This window comes from Thrips palmi, unplaced genomic scaffold (genome assembly GCF_012932325.1).
Source record: "Thrips palmi isolate BJ-2018 unplaced genomic scaffold, TpBJ-2018v1 HiC_scaffold_16, whole genome shotgun sequence".
Lineage (NCBI taxonomy): Eukaryota > Metazoa > Arthropoda > Insecta > Thysanoptera > Thripidae > Thrips > Thrips palmi.
In genome coordinates, this window is record NW_023144625.1 from 2,256,698 (window position 1) to 2,274,112 (window position 17,415).

Consider the following 17,415-nt stretch of genomic DNA (forward strand, 5'->3'; position numbering starts at 1 on the left):
TGTAAAGTTCCCCCTTTGCAGCGGCATTTACGATAAGGGGTTCTCTGAATCTGAATCCAGCATAGCCGGTTCAGATTTTTAGCCTCTGAACTGCTCTACTGGGATGCAGTTTACATTTCGGCTTCGACAGGTCCTCACTACAGCCGTCGACCGTTTTTCAGCTTTCAAAAGACTTTGTTGGGTTCGGACGGGCCATCCACTTGTTCAGCGAGTCTGTACAGATCTTTTTAAGTATCGAAAAGCATCTTCGTGTGGTTTCGGCAAGGTTTGGGCTTTCCTGTTGAGGGGTGCGTGTTTTAAATGTTACCTATAATTTCACAGTCATTTCAATTTTTCCACCATTTTCCACCCCCTTTCCACCAAAAAAGAGGTTTGTTTTGTGTTCATTGACCCTCAAGAGCATCAACAGTAACATAAATTCTAGCGGACATAGCCAATTATGGAATATAATCCACGCTTTTTAGCGATTTTGCCTGAAAAGCTACTGCACTGACCATGTTTTTCGGTCATAGATTCTAAAGTTGCAAACGGAAGCAGAAAAACTCAACGCGGTTGTTTAAAAGACACTTGGGGAAAGGCCTCTGACCTAATGGGACGACCGTGTTTTATCATGTTCTAAAGTAGATTCCCGTGTTTGCATAAAATTAAGTAAAAATTGTGAATGTTTCGAAAACGTGACTTTACCAACCGAAGGAAAGCTCATAAAGCAATGCCCACTGGGGCATTTCATAAAAAACAAGTCAAACTAACTGAAGGAAAAGTTTAGGCGTCTTAAGGTTACACTAGGGCTGTAGGGGCCATAGTCAATTTGCTTCAAAATACATCCATGAAAAACGCTGCAGTATAAGTTCTGTGTTTGATTTTCTTTGTACGTGGACTCGATGACTCTGAAAGCTTATCCCACGTGGATTGACAATGAATAGGGTGTTTCCTAAACGGAAAAGCGTTGGAACATATCAAAATCTTTACTTTAAAAAATACCCTTCTGACCAGAAAATCGGGGTGATTCGACCACTGTGCGTCCGTCCGTCCGTCCGTCCGTCCGTCCGAGGACTTCCCGCGGTCCGATCTTGACCAAATTTGGTATGCAGCCTCCTTGGGTGACCCTAAGAACCGCCCGGTGGCAGCAAATCCGATCCGAGCCCCGGGGGCGCTGCTGCAGGTGCATCATGGTCTACATGGGGTCTAGGAGGATTTCGGCAACGGATACAGCTAGGAGGCCATGTAGGGGTATTTTTGGAATCGGGGCGACGAAACAAAACCAACGGTGCCAGTTTCAAGCGAATCGGAGAAGTTTGGACCCGGGTTCAAATCCCAGTGGGGTATATTTTGGACATTCTTTTTATTCAAATTTTTGCATTGTTTCTGATGTTCTTGAGGGCGCTGATGACGAAATGACATTTATTTTGACCCCAGACTCAGGTTCAAATCCCGTCAGGGTTAAACATAGGCGAAATTCGCACATTCCCTGATGAACGGGACGGGCCAAAGTTGCCGATGTATATCGCTACTTTTCCTGTTATTTTTGAAGCCCCATTTGACCCTCTAGATATGTATTGTTGCATCAACTTTGATGGCCCATCTTAATTTAGTATGAAAACGAACGATTTCCCAAAGTTTGGTCGAAATCGGAGTGTATGACCTAAAAACGTTCCCTTGTTAGTGATGGCCTGTGCCCTACTCGGTGATAGCAAGTTTAGGTTTTGAGAGGGGAGTAGCTCTGTGCTTCCGTTTTTTACAGTAATCAGGTAGAAATTAAGTAAAAATTCCAAATCTGCGAAAGAAACGCTGCGATTACTGATTTGATCTCAGCTCTACAAAATTAACAAAACATGTCAACGCAGCAGCCTTTGCGCTGAGCCCGAGCGGCCGCCCACGACAGTAACGGGATGAAATTTTTGCGGTGTTGTGTTGCTAATAGGTGAGGGTACAAAACCCCAAAAGCTCAACTGTTTACCTTCTCCCGCGTGGATGAAAAGTCGGCGCAAAGTCTAAAGTGGCCATCACTGGTACCATGGCCATCACTGGGCACCTTACCCTAACATGGCCTCAAACTCTTCCTGCAGTCGCTGGTCTTCTTCCGCTTTTTGGCCCGTCCCGTTTATTTTTTGTAAAAAAAATGACGGAGGGACGGGCATATAGTATGATCCCTGCTGTGCGTGCGTCCGTCCGTCCGTCCGTCCGTCCGTCCGTCCGTCCGAGGACTTCCCGTGGTCCGATCTTGACCAAATTTGGTATGCAGCCTCCTTGGGTGACCCTAAGAACCGCCCGGTGGCAGCAAATCCGATCCGCGCCCCGGGGGCGCTGCTGCAGGTGCCAGCAGGTGCCTCATGGTCTACATGGGGTCGAGGAGGATTTCGGCAACGGATACAGCTAGGAGGTCGTGTAGGGGTATTTTTGGAATCGGGGCGACGAAACAAAACCAACGGTGCCAGTTTCAAGTGAATCGGAGAAGTTTGGACCCGGGTTCAAATCCCAGTGGGGTATATTTTGGACATTCTTTTTATTCAAATTTTTGCATTGTTTTTGATGTTTTTGGGGGCGCTGATGACGAAAATAACATTTGTTTTGACCCCAGACTCAGGTTCAAATCCCATCAGGGTTAAACATAGGCGAAATTCGCACATTCCCTGATGAACGGGACGGGCCAAAGTTGCCGATCGCTACTTTTCCTGTTATTCCCTCTGTAGTGCTGCTGCTTTTCTCTTCTCTGCTTCTTTTTTTTTTAATTCACTCAATTTTGCTTTTCTTCTTGCTTTTTTCTCCATCATTCTTTCTCGCATCTGTTCCATAATGAAAAGCTTCTCTTTTGCTTCAAATTGACGTCTTTCTTCCTCTCTCTGCTTGCGTTCAGCTTCCATGCGTTCCTCACGTTTCTTCTGGTCATATCTTCTCTGCATCTTGTCTTTCAATTTCTTCATTTCTACTTTCCCGAACAGCTTGATTCCTTTTTCTTTCTTCTGGTTGTTGTAGGATGCACCCGGCAACTTTGGAATTCTGTAGTTAGCAATTTTGCCCATTTTGACTGGAGAACACTAACATTCAGTCTTGATGCTTGATTCACAGTTGTCCACGCCGTCACCGCCTTGCAAGGGAATGCCCTGCCTTCCCTGGCAACAAGGCAATGTCCCTAGCAACGGGCCATGTCCTTAGCAACGGTTGCTATGCGTCTGATTGGCCAGGCTTCCAGGCCTCCTCCGCCTTCTATGAACGCTTCTTGGCCGGCGGCATTCGCAAACTCGAATCTGAATCCGTGGTTCCTGAATATGAATGCCACTCCCCTTCGTCTGCTGGACCTGGGTATGGCGCCAACCGATCCATGTGAACCAACTGGATATCAGACGGCTTTTGTTGGTTCTGAATTCTGGCTTCACAGTCATTGAGCAAGGTAATTATCTTATATGGTCCTTCCCAATCCACATGTAGTTTCTTGACGTCTGTTTTCTTGAGAGCTTTATTGTACAAGAGAACCAAATCACCTAGCTGGAAAGGCGCAAGGCATGCTGTCTTGTCATAATATTCCTTCATTCTTGTTGCAGCTTCTGCTCTGATGTTTCGCATATCTTGATGAATTTTGATGAGTGCATTCCGCACTGCCCAGAGATAATCTTCCATCATTGGTGACATAAACGGAGGTGGTTCTCTGGTCCCTTGCAATGGTGTTCGCATTGGGGCACCAAACAAGACTTCATATGGTGAGAACTTGTGTGAGGAGTGAGGCAAACTCCTATACGCTTGGGCAATGAATGGTAAGTACTCAACCCATTGTTCTTTAGCTCCTTGGCACAGTAATTTGAGATTTTGCTTCAATGTTCTGACCCAGCGTTCTGCTTTTCCATTAGCTGATGGATGATAAGCTGTGGTACGAAACTTTCTGATGTTGTAGAGCTCCATAATTTCATGGAAGAGCGTTGAATCAAAAGCCTTTGCTTGGTCTGTGAGGATTGAGATTGGAGCACCATAAACAGAGAATACATTTGTGATCAGTGCTTGAGCCATTTCTCTGGCTGTCAATGTTTTCAAGGGTATAAGCACTGGCCATCCAGAGAACGATTCCACTGCTACCAGAATATATTTGTACTTGTCTGGTGTTTCTGGGTAAGGGCCACAAGTATCCACATGCCACCGTCCATGTAGAATTCCTTCTTGATAGATCTTAAGTGGAACTTTTGTCTTTTCCAGTGGACCCTTCACCTTCCTACACAGAATGCACGCTGTCAATACTTCAGCAACATCATTTTGCATCCCAGGCCACCAAAAGAATCTTCTCGGAGCAGACATTGTCTTCTGAATACCAAAATGATTGGTTTGTCCCAACTGGCTGTGGTATGCCATGACAGTAGGTTTCACGTGCTTCTGTGGTAAAATCAAAACTGCTTCGGACTTCTGTGGATCACCAGACCAATGTTCTTGTCTCCTGACCAGAAGCTGACCATCTATGAACAGTGAATTGAAGAAATGCCAGAGTGTCCTTGTCTTGCTGCTGTACTGGACAATTTCTTGGAAATGGGGCCTCTTCCCCTCTTGCACAGCAATGTAAATTGGCATGATGTCTGGATCCAGTTTCTGATCCTTTACCATGGTCATAGCAGACACCCCTTCCGGAGCTATGGTGGTCCAGTTTGCCAAGACTTCATCTGAAGTGGGCTTGACTTTCCGTCGGTCTTCAATTTCGCACAAATGGCAATGAACAGTGCAGGTTTTGACATAATAGTCATGGTCCACCTCATAGTGGTACATGTAGAGAACCAGATCAAGATCTTGAAAGACTCTTAGTAAAATCTTCTTTAGAGTTTCAAGGTGGAGTCTGTCCAGACCACAAGAGAATTCTGGCATAGCAATGGCTGGAATATTGTACTTGATGATCCAGGCTCTCAGAGTAAGTAGTGCCTTTTCCACATGTGAGGATGTATGTGAGGATGTATCCTCTGGTGTTGGTTTGTCATAATACTTGCGTTTGGTGATGACATTTACAATTGTTCTTTTGTCTCTACAGGCCACCACAAGTCCAGGGCAAGCTCTGTCTTCTTGTTTTAGGAATTCATTCTTGAGACCAAACCGTTCTTCCATACGGAGTGCCAATCCACGGCCAAACTTGCCATCCAGACTTACGGCATGGCACAGAGGCAAATGCTCAGGTGCACTGAACAAGGATCCTTGGACATCAATAATGGTGAAGTTTTTGGACGAAAAGGTGAGATCCTCAGTGCATGTGGTCAAATTTACTTCAGCATCACGCTCTTCTAAACGTTTGCATTTCTTACAGTCTGGCGTGCAGGGACGATCAAGTCTTCGGCTCAGAGCATCTGCATGACCAATATTTATGCCGCGCTCATGCAATACTTCAAACTTGTAAGGTGCTAGCCTTTCAAGCCACCGAGCTAGCTTTCCAGTGGGGTTTTTGAAATTCTTTAACCACTGCAAAGCAGCATGATCAGACTTAACTGTGAATGGAGCACCAGCTAAGTAGTGATGAAAAGCCTTTACAGACTCCACTAGAGCCAATAATTCACGATGAGTGGCATAATAATTTTGTTGGGCTTTGTTCAACAATTTTGACCAATATGCTATGGTGACATCTCTTCCGTCTTGCTCTTGAGTAAGCACAGCTCCCAATCCAGTCAAACTGGCATCACATGTCAAGGTAAATGTACCTTTAGTTATATCTGGAGTGCCCAATATAGGTGGTTCTACCAACTTTTGCTTGATGATTTTAAAAGCTTCTTCACACTCTTGTGACCAATTGAACTGCACTCCTGTTCTTGTAAGTGCAAATAATGGTGTAGCTAGTGTAGCCAAATGAGGCACATACTTAGCATAGTACTGTACCAGTCCAAGCCAAGATCTGACTTCCTTCTGGTCTTTTGGTGTTGGCCAATGAGTGATTTGATCAATTTTCTTCATATCCACCTTTATTCCTTTCTTTGACAGCTTGTGTCCCAAGAAACTTACTTCTTTTCTGAATAATTCACACTTCTTTGGTTTCAACAGGAATCCTCCTGCCCGGATTCTGTTCAGAAATGCTTCAAGTCTTTGCATCATTTGACTGTTGTTGTCACCAGCTATACATATATCATCAATGTATACTGCCACATTCTCTCCGATGTCATTGTCTTTGTTTGGTTTGTCTGCTGGAGTCACAATCCTATCAGTCACCTACTGAAAAGCTCCTGGAGCAGCTGAGAGACCAAACCCCATTCTTGTATATTCATATTGCCTACTAGGCAGTCCAAGATCTTCAGGTAATATGATTGCTGTTTTTGGTTGATCTTCAGGGTGAACAACCAAATTATGATACCCATGAGCCAAATCCACTGCATGATAAACTTCTTTTCCCGCCAGATGTTGCAGTAGTTCCTGGGGTCTTGGTATAGGAGCTGCAGGGACCCTTGTGATGGCATTCAATGCCCTGTAGTCCACACACACTCGGACTTCTCCAGTTTTCTTTGGAACACATAATATGGGTAATGCCCATGCGGATTGGCTTGGCTTGATGGCACCCATTTTTAGGTATTTTAAAAATGTGTCTCTTACTTCTTGTCGATAATGTAGAGGTACAGGTCTTGCTCTTTGCTTGATGGGTGGATGGTCTCCAGTATCAATGCGAAACGTCAACCAAGGACATGTTCCAAATGTATGGTTGTCTTTGGCGAACACATCATGATGCTTTTTAAGAATTTCTTCTAGTTGCTTCTTTTCACTTCCACTCAGATGTTTACTGCTTCTTTCCAATAATTTCTGTAGCTCATCTGGTAAAACTTCTAAAGATGGTTCTCTTGGTTCTGTAATTATTTCTGCTCCTTTAATGGGTTGTATTTCATGTTCTGTCCATAAAAGGCCACATGAGCAGACTTCTGCCTCTTCCATTTCACCTTCCTCCCCTTCTTCCAAAATCTCCACATAATCCTCATCCATTTCATCTTCCAGTTCATATCCACTGAATGGCACAGGATGTACAAGGAAAACCTCCCCAATAACAGTATATTTGGGAATCTCAACACATTTATCTCCAAAATTGAAAAGGGATACGGTGACTGGCGCAGTGACACAAGGTACAACTCCGGAATGTACAAGAACGGTAGATGGTAGTTTAGATGTTTTGACTTCACTAAATTTGTTATTCGTGAGCAAACCAATTCTTGGAACCTGTTTTATTTCCTCCCCTGGCTGGCTTTCCACATGGCTCCCCGGCGCATGCTGTGCAGTAGTACCCTTTGTTGTACTTTCTGCTGTACTCTCTGTACATGTCGTGTTGAGCTCCACAGCAGCCTGATGGACCTCAAGCTCAGAGGCTGAGTCAGGTGTGGACAGCACCTTTCCCATCTCTGGACTCGCAGTCTCACCAGTCCGCTCGTGTGTCATCCACGCGCTGGCTTCCCCCAGCTCATCAGCCGACAAATCCGTTTCCAACTTTGTTGTAATTTCTCTCTCAAACATAGGTCTCAATAACATTCTGGTATTTGCTCGAACAACATAATACAGACTACCATCACCGAAGTGTCCCTTGGTACTGGACTTATCAATTCTGAAAGGAACCTTGTGATCTGGGCCCAACTTTAGACACTTTTGTCTGACTCGTATTCTAGCATCATAGTGGTCCATGAAATCGTTACCAATCAAGTTCTCAGCGACATCAGCTTCATAAACTGAGTAAGGAAACAACTTCCCATTAAGTACAATTTTCTTTACTGTAGGGCCATACAATGTTGCGTGGTGTGCTGTAGCACTTTTCATTTTCAATTTTGCTACAGGTAACTTGCTGTTGGTACGTTTGAAGACTGTAATCTGTGCTCCTGTGTCCACGATGGCTTCTGCTTTTACACCATCTATGTCACACTCAACAAAAGGAGCACACTTCTTGGATGTTTTGTTGATGCAAGATGCACATAATTTACAGTCATCCTCCTTCTGCCGTTTTTCTTCTTTTCTTACTTCAGGCTTAGCAGGTATTATCGAAACATGAGTTCGTTTCTGTGCATCACCAACTATTTTCACATCATATGTTATATTAACTTTAACACCTTCTTTGGTTCCAGATGGTGGTACATTGACTTGAATTTGCTTTTTCCTCGGAGCTTCAATTGCCGTTGAATTCACCGGAACTTCAACGGGAGCTTGAGACAAACGAGCCTCCGATATGTCATTTGTCTGACTTAGTTTTCCTGGTTCCCGGATTGCGGAACAAACGAGGGGGAAACAACTCAAAATTTTTGTGTACACTTTGAAAATTTTTTCCAAATTTTTTGAAATTTTTCCAAATTTTTCAAATTTTTTAAAATTTTTCAAACTAGTGAAAATTTTTTAAAATTACCAAAATTTTTGGAAATTTCTGAAATTTTCCAAAATTTCTCGAAATTTTCCAAAATTTCTCGAAATTTTTCAAATTTTTCGAAATTTTTTTCAAATTTTACCCAAGAAATAAGTATTGACGGTTATTTACGACACCGAAAAGCCTCATGCATTCGAACTATAAGAAAATATCTTTTCTCATAGACGTAACTTCGCGTTTGTTATTCGTTGTGCGTCTGCTGTCGTCTGCTGTGTTGCGTTCGAGAAGTCCACGGGAGCACGCTAAACTCTGCTCTACTTCGACTCCCCCGGTCTCCCCTGTACCAGAGCCACTCCAGGCTCCCTACCGTGTACCCTCGCTGTACCCCCACCACTCCCACCACCCCTCCTACCTCCCCATTATTTGCAGTGCCGTGTCTGCAGTCTGCAGTTAGGGAAGCTGTACGCGTATCTTTGACTCCATGATCGCTCCATGATCATTGCTCCCATTGTTTCCAAGTAAATATGTCTTTAGTTAGTTGTATTATCGACCAATTCTTATTACAAATGCGACTGGTGTTTCACTTATTTGGTCGCCAGATTTCAACATGTTCAACAGGTTCATGTGTTTGCCACGCTTTGGCTCGTCGTTTTCAGCCTGTACCCCTAACCCTGCGTTTTCAACACGACTAATTTTTCGGGTCTGAATCGGTAAGCCATATTGCCGGGGCATTCCGCAACGCAATTGCTTTGAAAATGACTCCCAAAAATAGCAATGTGTACCAGTGCATGTTTAGACCTCCCTGAAGTTAGCCAACCCACATTGCCAGAGAAGGTTCAAAATACAACAAATCGACGCAGAATGATTTGTTCTAAAATGTTCCACATTTGTTCCAATTTGTTCCTCAACGAGGGTGGCTCCAGGCTAGTTATCGTTTTTCGATAACAAGCTGGCCAGCTTCAAACCAGTAAAAATGCACAAATCGACCGAGAAAAAGTGCAGTTCTTCTCAAAAACGTTTGTTCCAAAATGTTCCACCATCGTTTCACGGCCACCGATAACTCAAATGCGTTTTTCGAAAAACAGTTGTTTTGTTGGGTTGGTCAACTTCGAAAATACAAATCTGCGCAAAAAGAGTTGGAAACAACGCGGTTCGCCTCAGAATCGTTTGTTCCAAAATGTTCCGCCATCGTTTCACGGCCACCGATAACACAATTGCGTTTTCCGAAAACAGTTGTTTTGTTGGGTTGGCGAACTTCCAAAATACAAAACCGCGTAAAAAGGGGTGAAAATAATGCTTATGGCCTCAGAATCGTTTGTTCCGAAATGTTCCACCATCGTTTCAAGGCCACCGATAACACAAATGCGTTTTCCGAAAAACGGTTGTTTTGTTGGGTTGGCGAACTTCCAAATAACAAACCTACGTAAACAGGGGTGAAAATAATGCTAATCGCCTAAGAAACGTTTGTTCCGAAATGTTCCACCGTCGTTCCACGGCCACCGATAAATGAAATGCGTTTTTCGAAAAACGGTTGTTTTGTTGGGTTGGCGAACTTCGAAAATACAAATCTGCGCAAAAAGAGTTGGAAACAACGCGGTTCGCCTCAGAATCGTTTGTTCCAAAATGTTCCGCCATCGTTTCACGGCCACCGATAACACAATTGCGTTTTTCGAAAAACAGTTGTTTTGTTGGGTTGGCGAACTTCCAAAATACAAAACCGCGTAAAAAGGGGTGAAAATAATGCTTATGGCCTCAGAATCGTTTGTTCCGAAATGTTCCACCATCGTTTCAAGGCCACCGATAACACAAATGCGTTTTCCGAAAAACGGTTGTGTTGTTGGGTTGGCGAACTTCCAATTAACAAACCTACGTAAACAGGGGTGAAAATAATGCTAATCGCCTAAGAAACGTTTGTTCCGAAATGTTCCACCGTCGTTCCACGGCCACCGATAAATGAAATGCGTTTTTCGAAAATCAGTTGTTTTGTTGGGTTGGCGAACTTCGAAAATACAAATCTGCGCAAAAAGAGTTGGAAACAACGCGGTTCGCCTCAGAATCGTTTGTTCCGAAATGTTCCGCCATCGTTTCACGGCCACCGATAACACAATTGCCTTTTTGAAAAGACAGTTGTTCTGTTGGGTTGGCGAACTTCCAAATAACAAACCTGCGTAAACAGGGGTGAAAATAATGCTAATCGCCTCAGAATCGTTTGTTCCGAATTGTTCCACCGTCGTTCCACGGCCACCGATAAATGAAATGTGTTTTTCGAAAAACGGTTTTTTTGTTGGGTTGGCAAACTTCAAATATACAAATCTGCGCAAAAAAAGTTGGAAACAACGCGGTTCGCCTCAGAATCGTTTGTTCCAAAATGTTCCACCATCGTTTCAAGGCCACCGATAACACAATTGCGTTTTTGGAAAAACAGTTGTTTCGTTGGGTTGGCTAACTTCCAAAATACAAACCCGCGTAAAATGGGGTGAAAATAATGCTTATGGCCTCAGGATGGTTTGTTCCAAAATGTTCCAACATCGTGTCAAGGCCACCGATAAATGTAATGTGTTTTTCGAAAAACGGTTGTTTTGTTGGGTTGGCGAACTTCGTAAATACAAATCTGCGCAAAAAGAGTTGGAAACAACGCGGTTCGCCTAAGAAACGTTTGTTCCGAAATGTTCCACCGTCGTTTCACGGCCACCGATAACACAAATGCGTTTTCCGAAAAACGGTTGTTTGGTTGGGTTGGCGAACTTCCAAAACACAAACCCGCGTAAAAAAGGTGAAAATGATGCTAAGGGCCTCACAATCGTTTGTTCCAAAATGTTCCAACATCGTTTCAAGGCCACCGATAACACAAATGCGCTTTGCGAAAAACGTTTGTTTTGTTGGGTTGGCGAACTTCCAAAATACAAACACGCGTAAAAAAAGGTGAAATTGATGCTAATGGCCTCACAATCGTTTGTTCCAAAATGTCCCAACATCGTTTCAAGGCCACCGATAACACACATGCGTTTTACGAAAAAGGGTTGTTTGTTTGGGTTGGTGAACTCGCCTAGTACAAATCCGCGTAAAACGAGTTGAAAACAACGCGGTTCTCCTTACAAACGTTTGTTTCAAAATGTTCCACCATTTTTCGGCGGCTTCTAACTTTGCAAGGGCTTTCTCGAAAAAAACTCGATAACTGTGAGCTGGCTGACTTGTTTGTAGAGAATCCTGAAGAATAAGATCGAAATGGTGCTGGTAGTGTACGAAACGTTTTTTCCTTAATGTTCCTGCAACGTTTCGTGGCTTCTCACTTTGTAAGGCTTTGGATAAGGACGTATCACATGAAGTAGCTACGGGACCGCGCAGAGCTTGTAGCGGGTACCAGACGTCTTTGGGTACCACCACCCTGAGAGAGGCTACGTGGTACCAGAGATGGCAAATTTACACGGCGGAAGTTAGGGGGAGGCGGGGGGACGGGGAAATGGTGGTGGTGGTGGTGGGCGGGGAACTGGGGTGCGGGGAAGATCAATCATGGTGACATGAAGTGGATAATAACTAGGAACAAAAAAGAACAACAAAATTTTCGCAAAACTTTTACAGTCTTTACCGGTCTTATATGTAAGTCCGGGTACCTTTTCCTTAAACCGGTCTTATATTTAAGTCCGGGTACCTTTTCCTTAGTCGTGAGGATGACTTGGGACAAACGACAACTAGTTTACGTAAACCTCCATAACTCAAAAACTAATAGGAGTTGGGCCCCCCAACTTTAACAATAAATTCATCTTATAGTGGTTGAGTTTTACCCACGTTTTGAACTTCCTGTCACAAATATTTCTAGGACATCCAAATTTCACTTTCCTTCAGCTGATCTGACTGTGGCTTGAAGAAAATTGTAAAAGCGAGGGCAAGTGAAACAACACCAGTCCTAGCTCAGACTTAAAGATAGTTTGGTTTCAGAGGATTGCTCAATACAATAGTCTCTCTTTGATGAAGAGCTGAAGCCTGTTCCTAAGTTAATTAAATTCACAATATACAAGACTATCGAAAGAGCATCAATGAAATGTGTTGTGCAGTAGAAGATTCTGCTATACATAATGCTAGGATTGGCACAAAACAAATGTAATTTAACAGCCATCTCGACTAAACTGGCTATTGTAAGACAATATAAGGTAGAGGAAGTTTTTTTTGGACGAGTAGGTGTGAATGAAGGACAGAGCACAAATCAGCCACAATAAATAAATGAAACATTCCCTATACTTCACTTGATGGAGATTCGTTACTTTAATTCCACTTTCGAGCACACTACAGTTGCATCACCAAGTTATGAAGTGTATATAACTGCATTTTCAAAAAAATACTAGTGAATAAACCAGATGAAACATTCCTGTTCGTTTGCCTAAGGTAGAAGGTAATAAAAATGTCAGAACAAAAATCTTGACACCTCATCAAAAGGTACATAAACTTTAGCAACAATTCCGTGATGTGAATGCTCACAAGTCAAACAGTAAGATGATTTTAACAGAGAAAATTTAAGGTGAACAAAAGAACCAAATTGAGAAGTTTCATGCATAGTTACTTGATAGAGTTGCACACTACTCAAGTACATGGTTACAAGCTTAAACAACCAGAGTGATGTGGAATGCCTGCTGCAATGAGCACCAACACCACAATGAAATTCATCACAGAAGTTTCTGGTAGGGTAGTGAAACAAACACACAAATACCTGTCAAATACAGAAAATGTGATATTTAAAATACAAACCAAGGGTACTCTGATATATAATTGAAAGCACAATTGATAACACGAAAGACAACTTAACACATATTCATTACAAATAAATCAGTTTTTAACACTAAGAGCCGTTTCAGTTCTTCTTCCCAACAATAGTTTGCATTTTGTTGCTTATTCTTTTCAAAGTGCAAATCGAATCAAAGTGTAAATCCAAACAGGGCCTGGCTATTCTTCAGCTGGTGGAACTGTAACAAAATCAAGTGTGGTCAGCATTAATCATTGGAATTCAGTTTTTAGAAGACAGCAGAGTTGCCCTAGCATCAGGGTGCACAAAAGTGACAATATCCTTCTTGTTGAAGACATTACTATTAATTGTGCTTTGAATTCCACCCTTGCAAAAGATTAACTGAGCTAAAATGGGATAAACTTATTTAAGTGAAGACCTAATTGTAACTGATATAGCAAGTTTAAAGTTTGTGTTGCCATATAGAAACTGTATGGATCTCGTCTTTACTAAAGAAAAAGTGTTTTCATTGTCTTGGTAGTGATTAAGTTGGAGGTCTCTGGGGAAGCGTCACCATGAATGTATAGATCCTTTCCAAAGCATGACAAATATTCAGGGACACAAGGCATATCATAGAAAATGAATTGTGACTAACAGAGGACCCCAATTTAAGTGCCACCAAAATTGTCTAATGCATGCTAACTTACCATCCTCCAGCAGCTTGAAGTACCACTGCATGTTGCCTTGCAGATTATGACACTTGTCTATTAAAGTGGCAAACAGGTTCATTATCATAGAACCAGTTTGATGCGTCTCTAATGTTTCCAGCAGCTGAGCCTTGGTTGCCGCCGCAGTTTGTAGCCAGGAGTCGTCTTGCACAATGTTAAATAGACCTGAAAAACAAACAATAGTGATTGTTATAAATCAAATCACTTTCACTAAGAGCAATTGACCCCCCTCTCCCCCCCCCCCCAAAAAAAAGGAAGAAAAAAGAGCAGAGTAACTGCTCCACCCAAACTGGAACAGAACTTAAAACTCCCCATGAGCTCGAAGTGACATCCGTCATACATTGAGGATCATTGCCAAAAAAGGTCACTGTGACCTCAGAGTGGTCAGGTATAGTGATGTCACACGTGAGTCATTTTAAACTCAATGGGCCCAAAAATGACCCAAAAGTGACATCAGCAAGTGACTGCACTTGGGAGTCAACGAAGACTCCAAAAATGATCTCAAAATGACGTCTTGTAGTGACCCCGAGTTCCAGGACTGTGCTATTCTAGTATGGCAGTATTGGATACAGAAATAACAAAGAGCTTTCATATGTTTCTAACAATTTTGCAAATACGTAACATAAAATAATATTAAAAAAACAGCTGCTGCCATTTAAAAAAAAAATTAATTACTAATGTACACAGAGTTGAATGCTGTAAAGAAGAAAGCTGACACCGGACTGCTACATCAGCAACGTCATCCTCATCATCCCCCTGAATTTCATTTTCACTTTCCAAACGTTTAGCCTCAAGGTCTAGGCTCCTTTTAACCGCACTGTCAGCCTATGCCTGTCTGTTCGTCCTCCTATCCTTGACATGCAAAAGTATACATCACAAGCAAGTGTAAAAAAGCTTACGAGCTAAATTCTTCGCAGGCTTATGAAGAACTCCAGTTGTTCCAATTGCGAAATGCAAAACCAGCCCTTCGTAGGCTGAAGAGGCCCTAAAGAACAATGTGTTCTCATTGTAAAGAAATTTTTTGGCGAGCTTGGGATCAGTGCGCACTCTTGACAATGAACACACAGTCTTTGGAGCCATAACCTCACGAAGTGTTATGAAATTTGAACTAGAAACTTCTTTACGAATGTGTCATCCGTTTCAGAAACGCACGCCTTGAAAGAGACATTCTTTTGTACAACTTAATATCATATCTTTACTGGTTAGAAGCCACCTTCCTTTTAAGTTCCAAATCGCATTGGCGCAATTTCACATGATTTCGGTGCCGAGTTCACACGCGGACGCGGCTACACTCTCATTCAGGGGTGTTCTAAAACTTGACGCCTTTAGTCGCTTGCCTTAGGTTTTGTACCACCTTGAGACGCCTCACCACGTAACGCCAAAAGGCGCCTCAAAACAAAGCGCCTAAGGCGCTCTCTTTTGAAACACCTTGGGCTCAAACCACTGCATGAGATAGCAATGCATGGCTGCTTAGGCTCACTTGCAAAGGTGCGTCCCATGTAAACACCTTTCACTTTGATTTTACTAGTGGGGGTGCGCCCAGGCCAAACACCTCTGCTGCACAATGGATGCAGCGCAAGGTGTATGCTGGCCATACACCTTGCGCTTTCTTTGCATGGCAGTGGACAAGGTGCGTGGAGTCTAAACACCTTCAGCCTAGGCTGAAAAAGGCGCAAAGGTGTGTGGTCTGCAAACACCTTTATGGCCTACTGCATTTGTGCTGACTGGGGTGCGCTCTGGGCAAACACCTTTTGTCATCATTGGGAGAAATACCTGTTTACTTTGGTAGATGTTGAAGTTTCGACTGCTTCCGCTGGATTCTTGGTAGTGACTGTTAGTACTTCAAACCAAACCTGACTAAATTCCCTTACAGTCATGTTCACCTACTTGTCTGAATTTTTCATACAAGACTGGCCTTGGCTTTGATTGTTGGCCGTTTCTGCAGTGCGCGAGGCTAGTCTGAGTTTTTCATGACTCGAATCTGAATCTGCACTCGCGGCGTTTTGGACAGGCGAGTTTTTGGAAATGGCCGTCGTTACGTTTGGTGTTGCAGTAATTACTTTATCAAAGTTATGGCTTTACATTAATCGTGTGACATTCCCCAACCGGATCATTTATCGTTGTTTATGTTATGTTTTTATTCAAACATCATTCAGTCCTCGTGTGAAATTGAAAACAGTGACTACAATGCAAGTTTACATCAACAGTTGAACCTCACCATGAAGTGCAAAAAGCAAGCAACATAATGGAATACTCTATTTATTATTGGATATCAACACCTAACATCCTTGTGATTAATTTCTTTAGGTCAACTTCTAAAGTACATGTAGTAGGTAAACATGACTGTAAGGGAATTTAGTCAGGTTTGGTTTGAAGTACGAACAGTCACTACCAAGAATCCAGCGGAAGCAGTCGAAACTTCAACATCTACCAAAGTAAACAGGTATTTCTCCCAATGATGACAAAAGGTGTTTGCCCAGAGTGCACCCCAGTCAGCACAAATGCAGTAGGTCATAAAGGTGTTTGCAGACCACACACCTTTGCGCCTATTTCAGCCTAGGCTGAAGGTGTTTAGACTCCACGCACCTTGTCCACTGCCATGCAAAGAAAGCGCAAGGTGTATGGCCAGCATACACCTTGCGCTGCATCCATTGTGCAGCAGAGGTGTTTGGCCTGGGCGCACCCCCACTAGTAAAATCAAAGTGAAAGGTGTTTACATGGGACGCACCTTTGCAAGTGAGCCTAAGCAGCCATGCATTGCTATCTTATGCAGTGATTTGAGCCCAAGGTGTTTCAAAAGAGAGCGCCTTAGGCGCTTTGTTTTGAGGCGCCTTTTGGCGTTACGTGGTGAGGCGACTCAAGGTGGTACAAAACCTAAGGCAAGCGACTAAAGGCGTCAAGTTTTAGAACACCCCTGAATGAGAGTGTAGTCAGCTGAGGCACTGACCGCACTGACCACAAATAACGGTGGCTGTCAAAAATAAAACTCATAATCAAAAATAAGATATAAAAAATCCGCTTGTTAAAATTAATTGAAATTATGAATACTCCATAAGTTTCAGGATTGCTTGGAGGGAACATCACAAGAAAACTACAGTTGTGTCCGGGTCCCCGCTAAAGTTCAAAAGTCAGTCCTTTCGAGGTCCTAGTTCGCACGCACCCATTTCTTGAAAGCTTACAGCCAAAAGGTACCCGCTTTAGCTGTAAGGTGTACTCACCGGAATAATGTACATCTGGGACTCCGACCCCCTGGTAAACAGCTGCGGACAGAAGTTGGTTCTTGTGCCGAGCCCTTTCGTTGTTCAGGGCCACATCCACCACCCAGTCGGCAAAGTTCCTCATCATTATCTTCAATGCGGGACTTTCATTCAATGAAGCAATTTGACTGTAGTATTCCCGCCGCACAGTGCGGCCAATCCCGAAAAACGCGGACATAAACGACTTTTTCAATTTTGAGCTACAATTGTTTCCATAGTGGGATTCGAAACTAGGATGATTCTTACGTCTAAAAACAGTTTACTCATATTTTTGCACACCCGAGAACGTCTTCTGTAGCCCTTCAAAGATACGTCTTTTGGCGCCAACGAAAGGGGCAACATAACCTATACATGTTTCCAAAGCTTTTATCAAGTTCCTTGAGCCACCGAAGCAGGCCGCGAAAATGCCCCAGGTACAGCTCGATCCCTCGTCTTTCACGAGCAATA

General features: G+C 43.1%; 1 protein-coding gene across 1 annotated transcript; it reads right to left on the bottom strand.

Moving 5' to 3' along the window:
- Positions 1 to 13,089: 13,089 nt before the first annotated feature.
- On the bottom strand, positions 13,090 to 17,053 carry LOC117642376. The gene is made up of 3 exons (XM_034380467.1): positions 16,930 to 17,053; positions 13,691 to 13,876; positions 13,090 to 13,224 (listed from the first exon to the last, which is right to left on the bottom strand). The coding sequence occupies exons 1-3, from the start codon at positions 17,051 to 17,053 to the stop codon at positions 13,205 to 13,207; spliced, it is 330 nt and encodes a 109-aa protein (XP_034236358.1). The 3' UTR covers positions 13,090 to 13,204.
- Between the last annotated feature and the right edge of the window lie 362 nt (positions 17,054 to 17,415).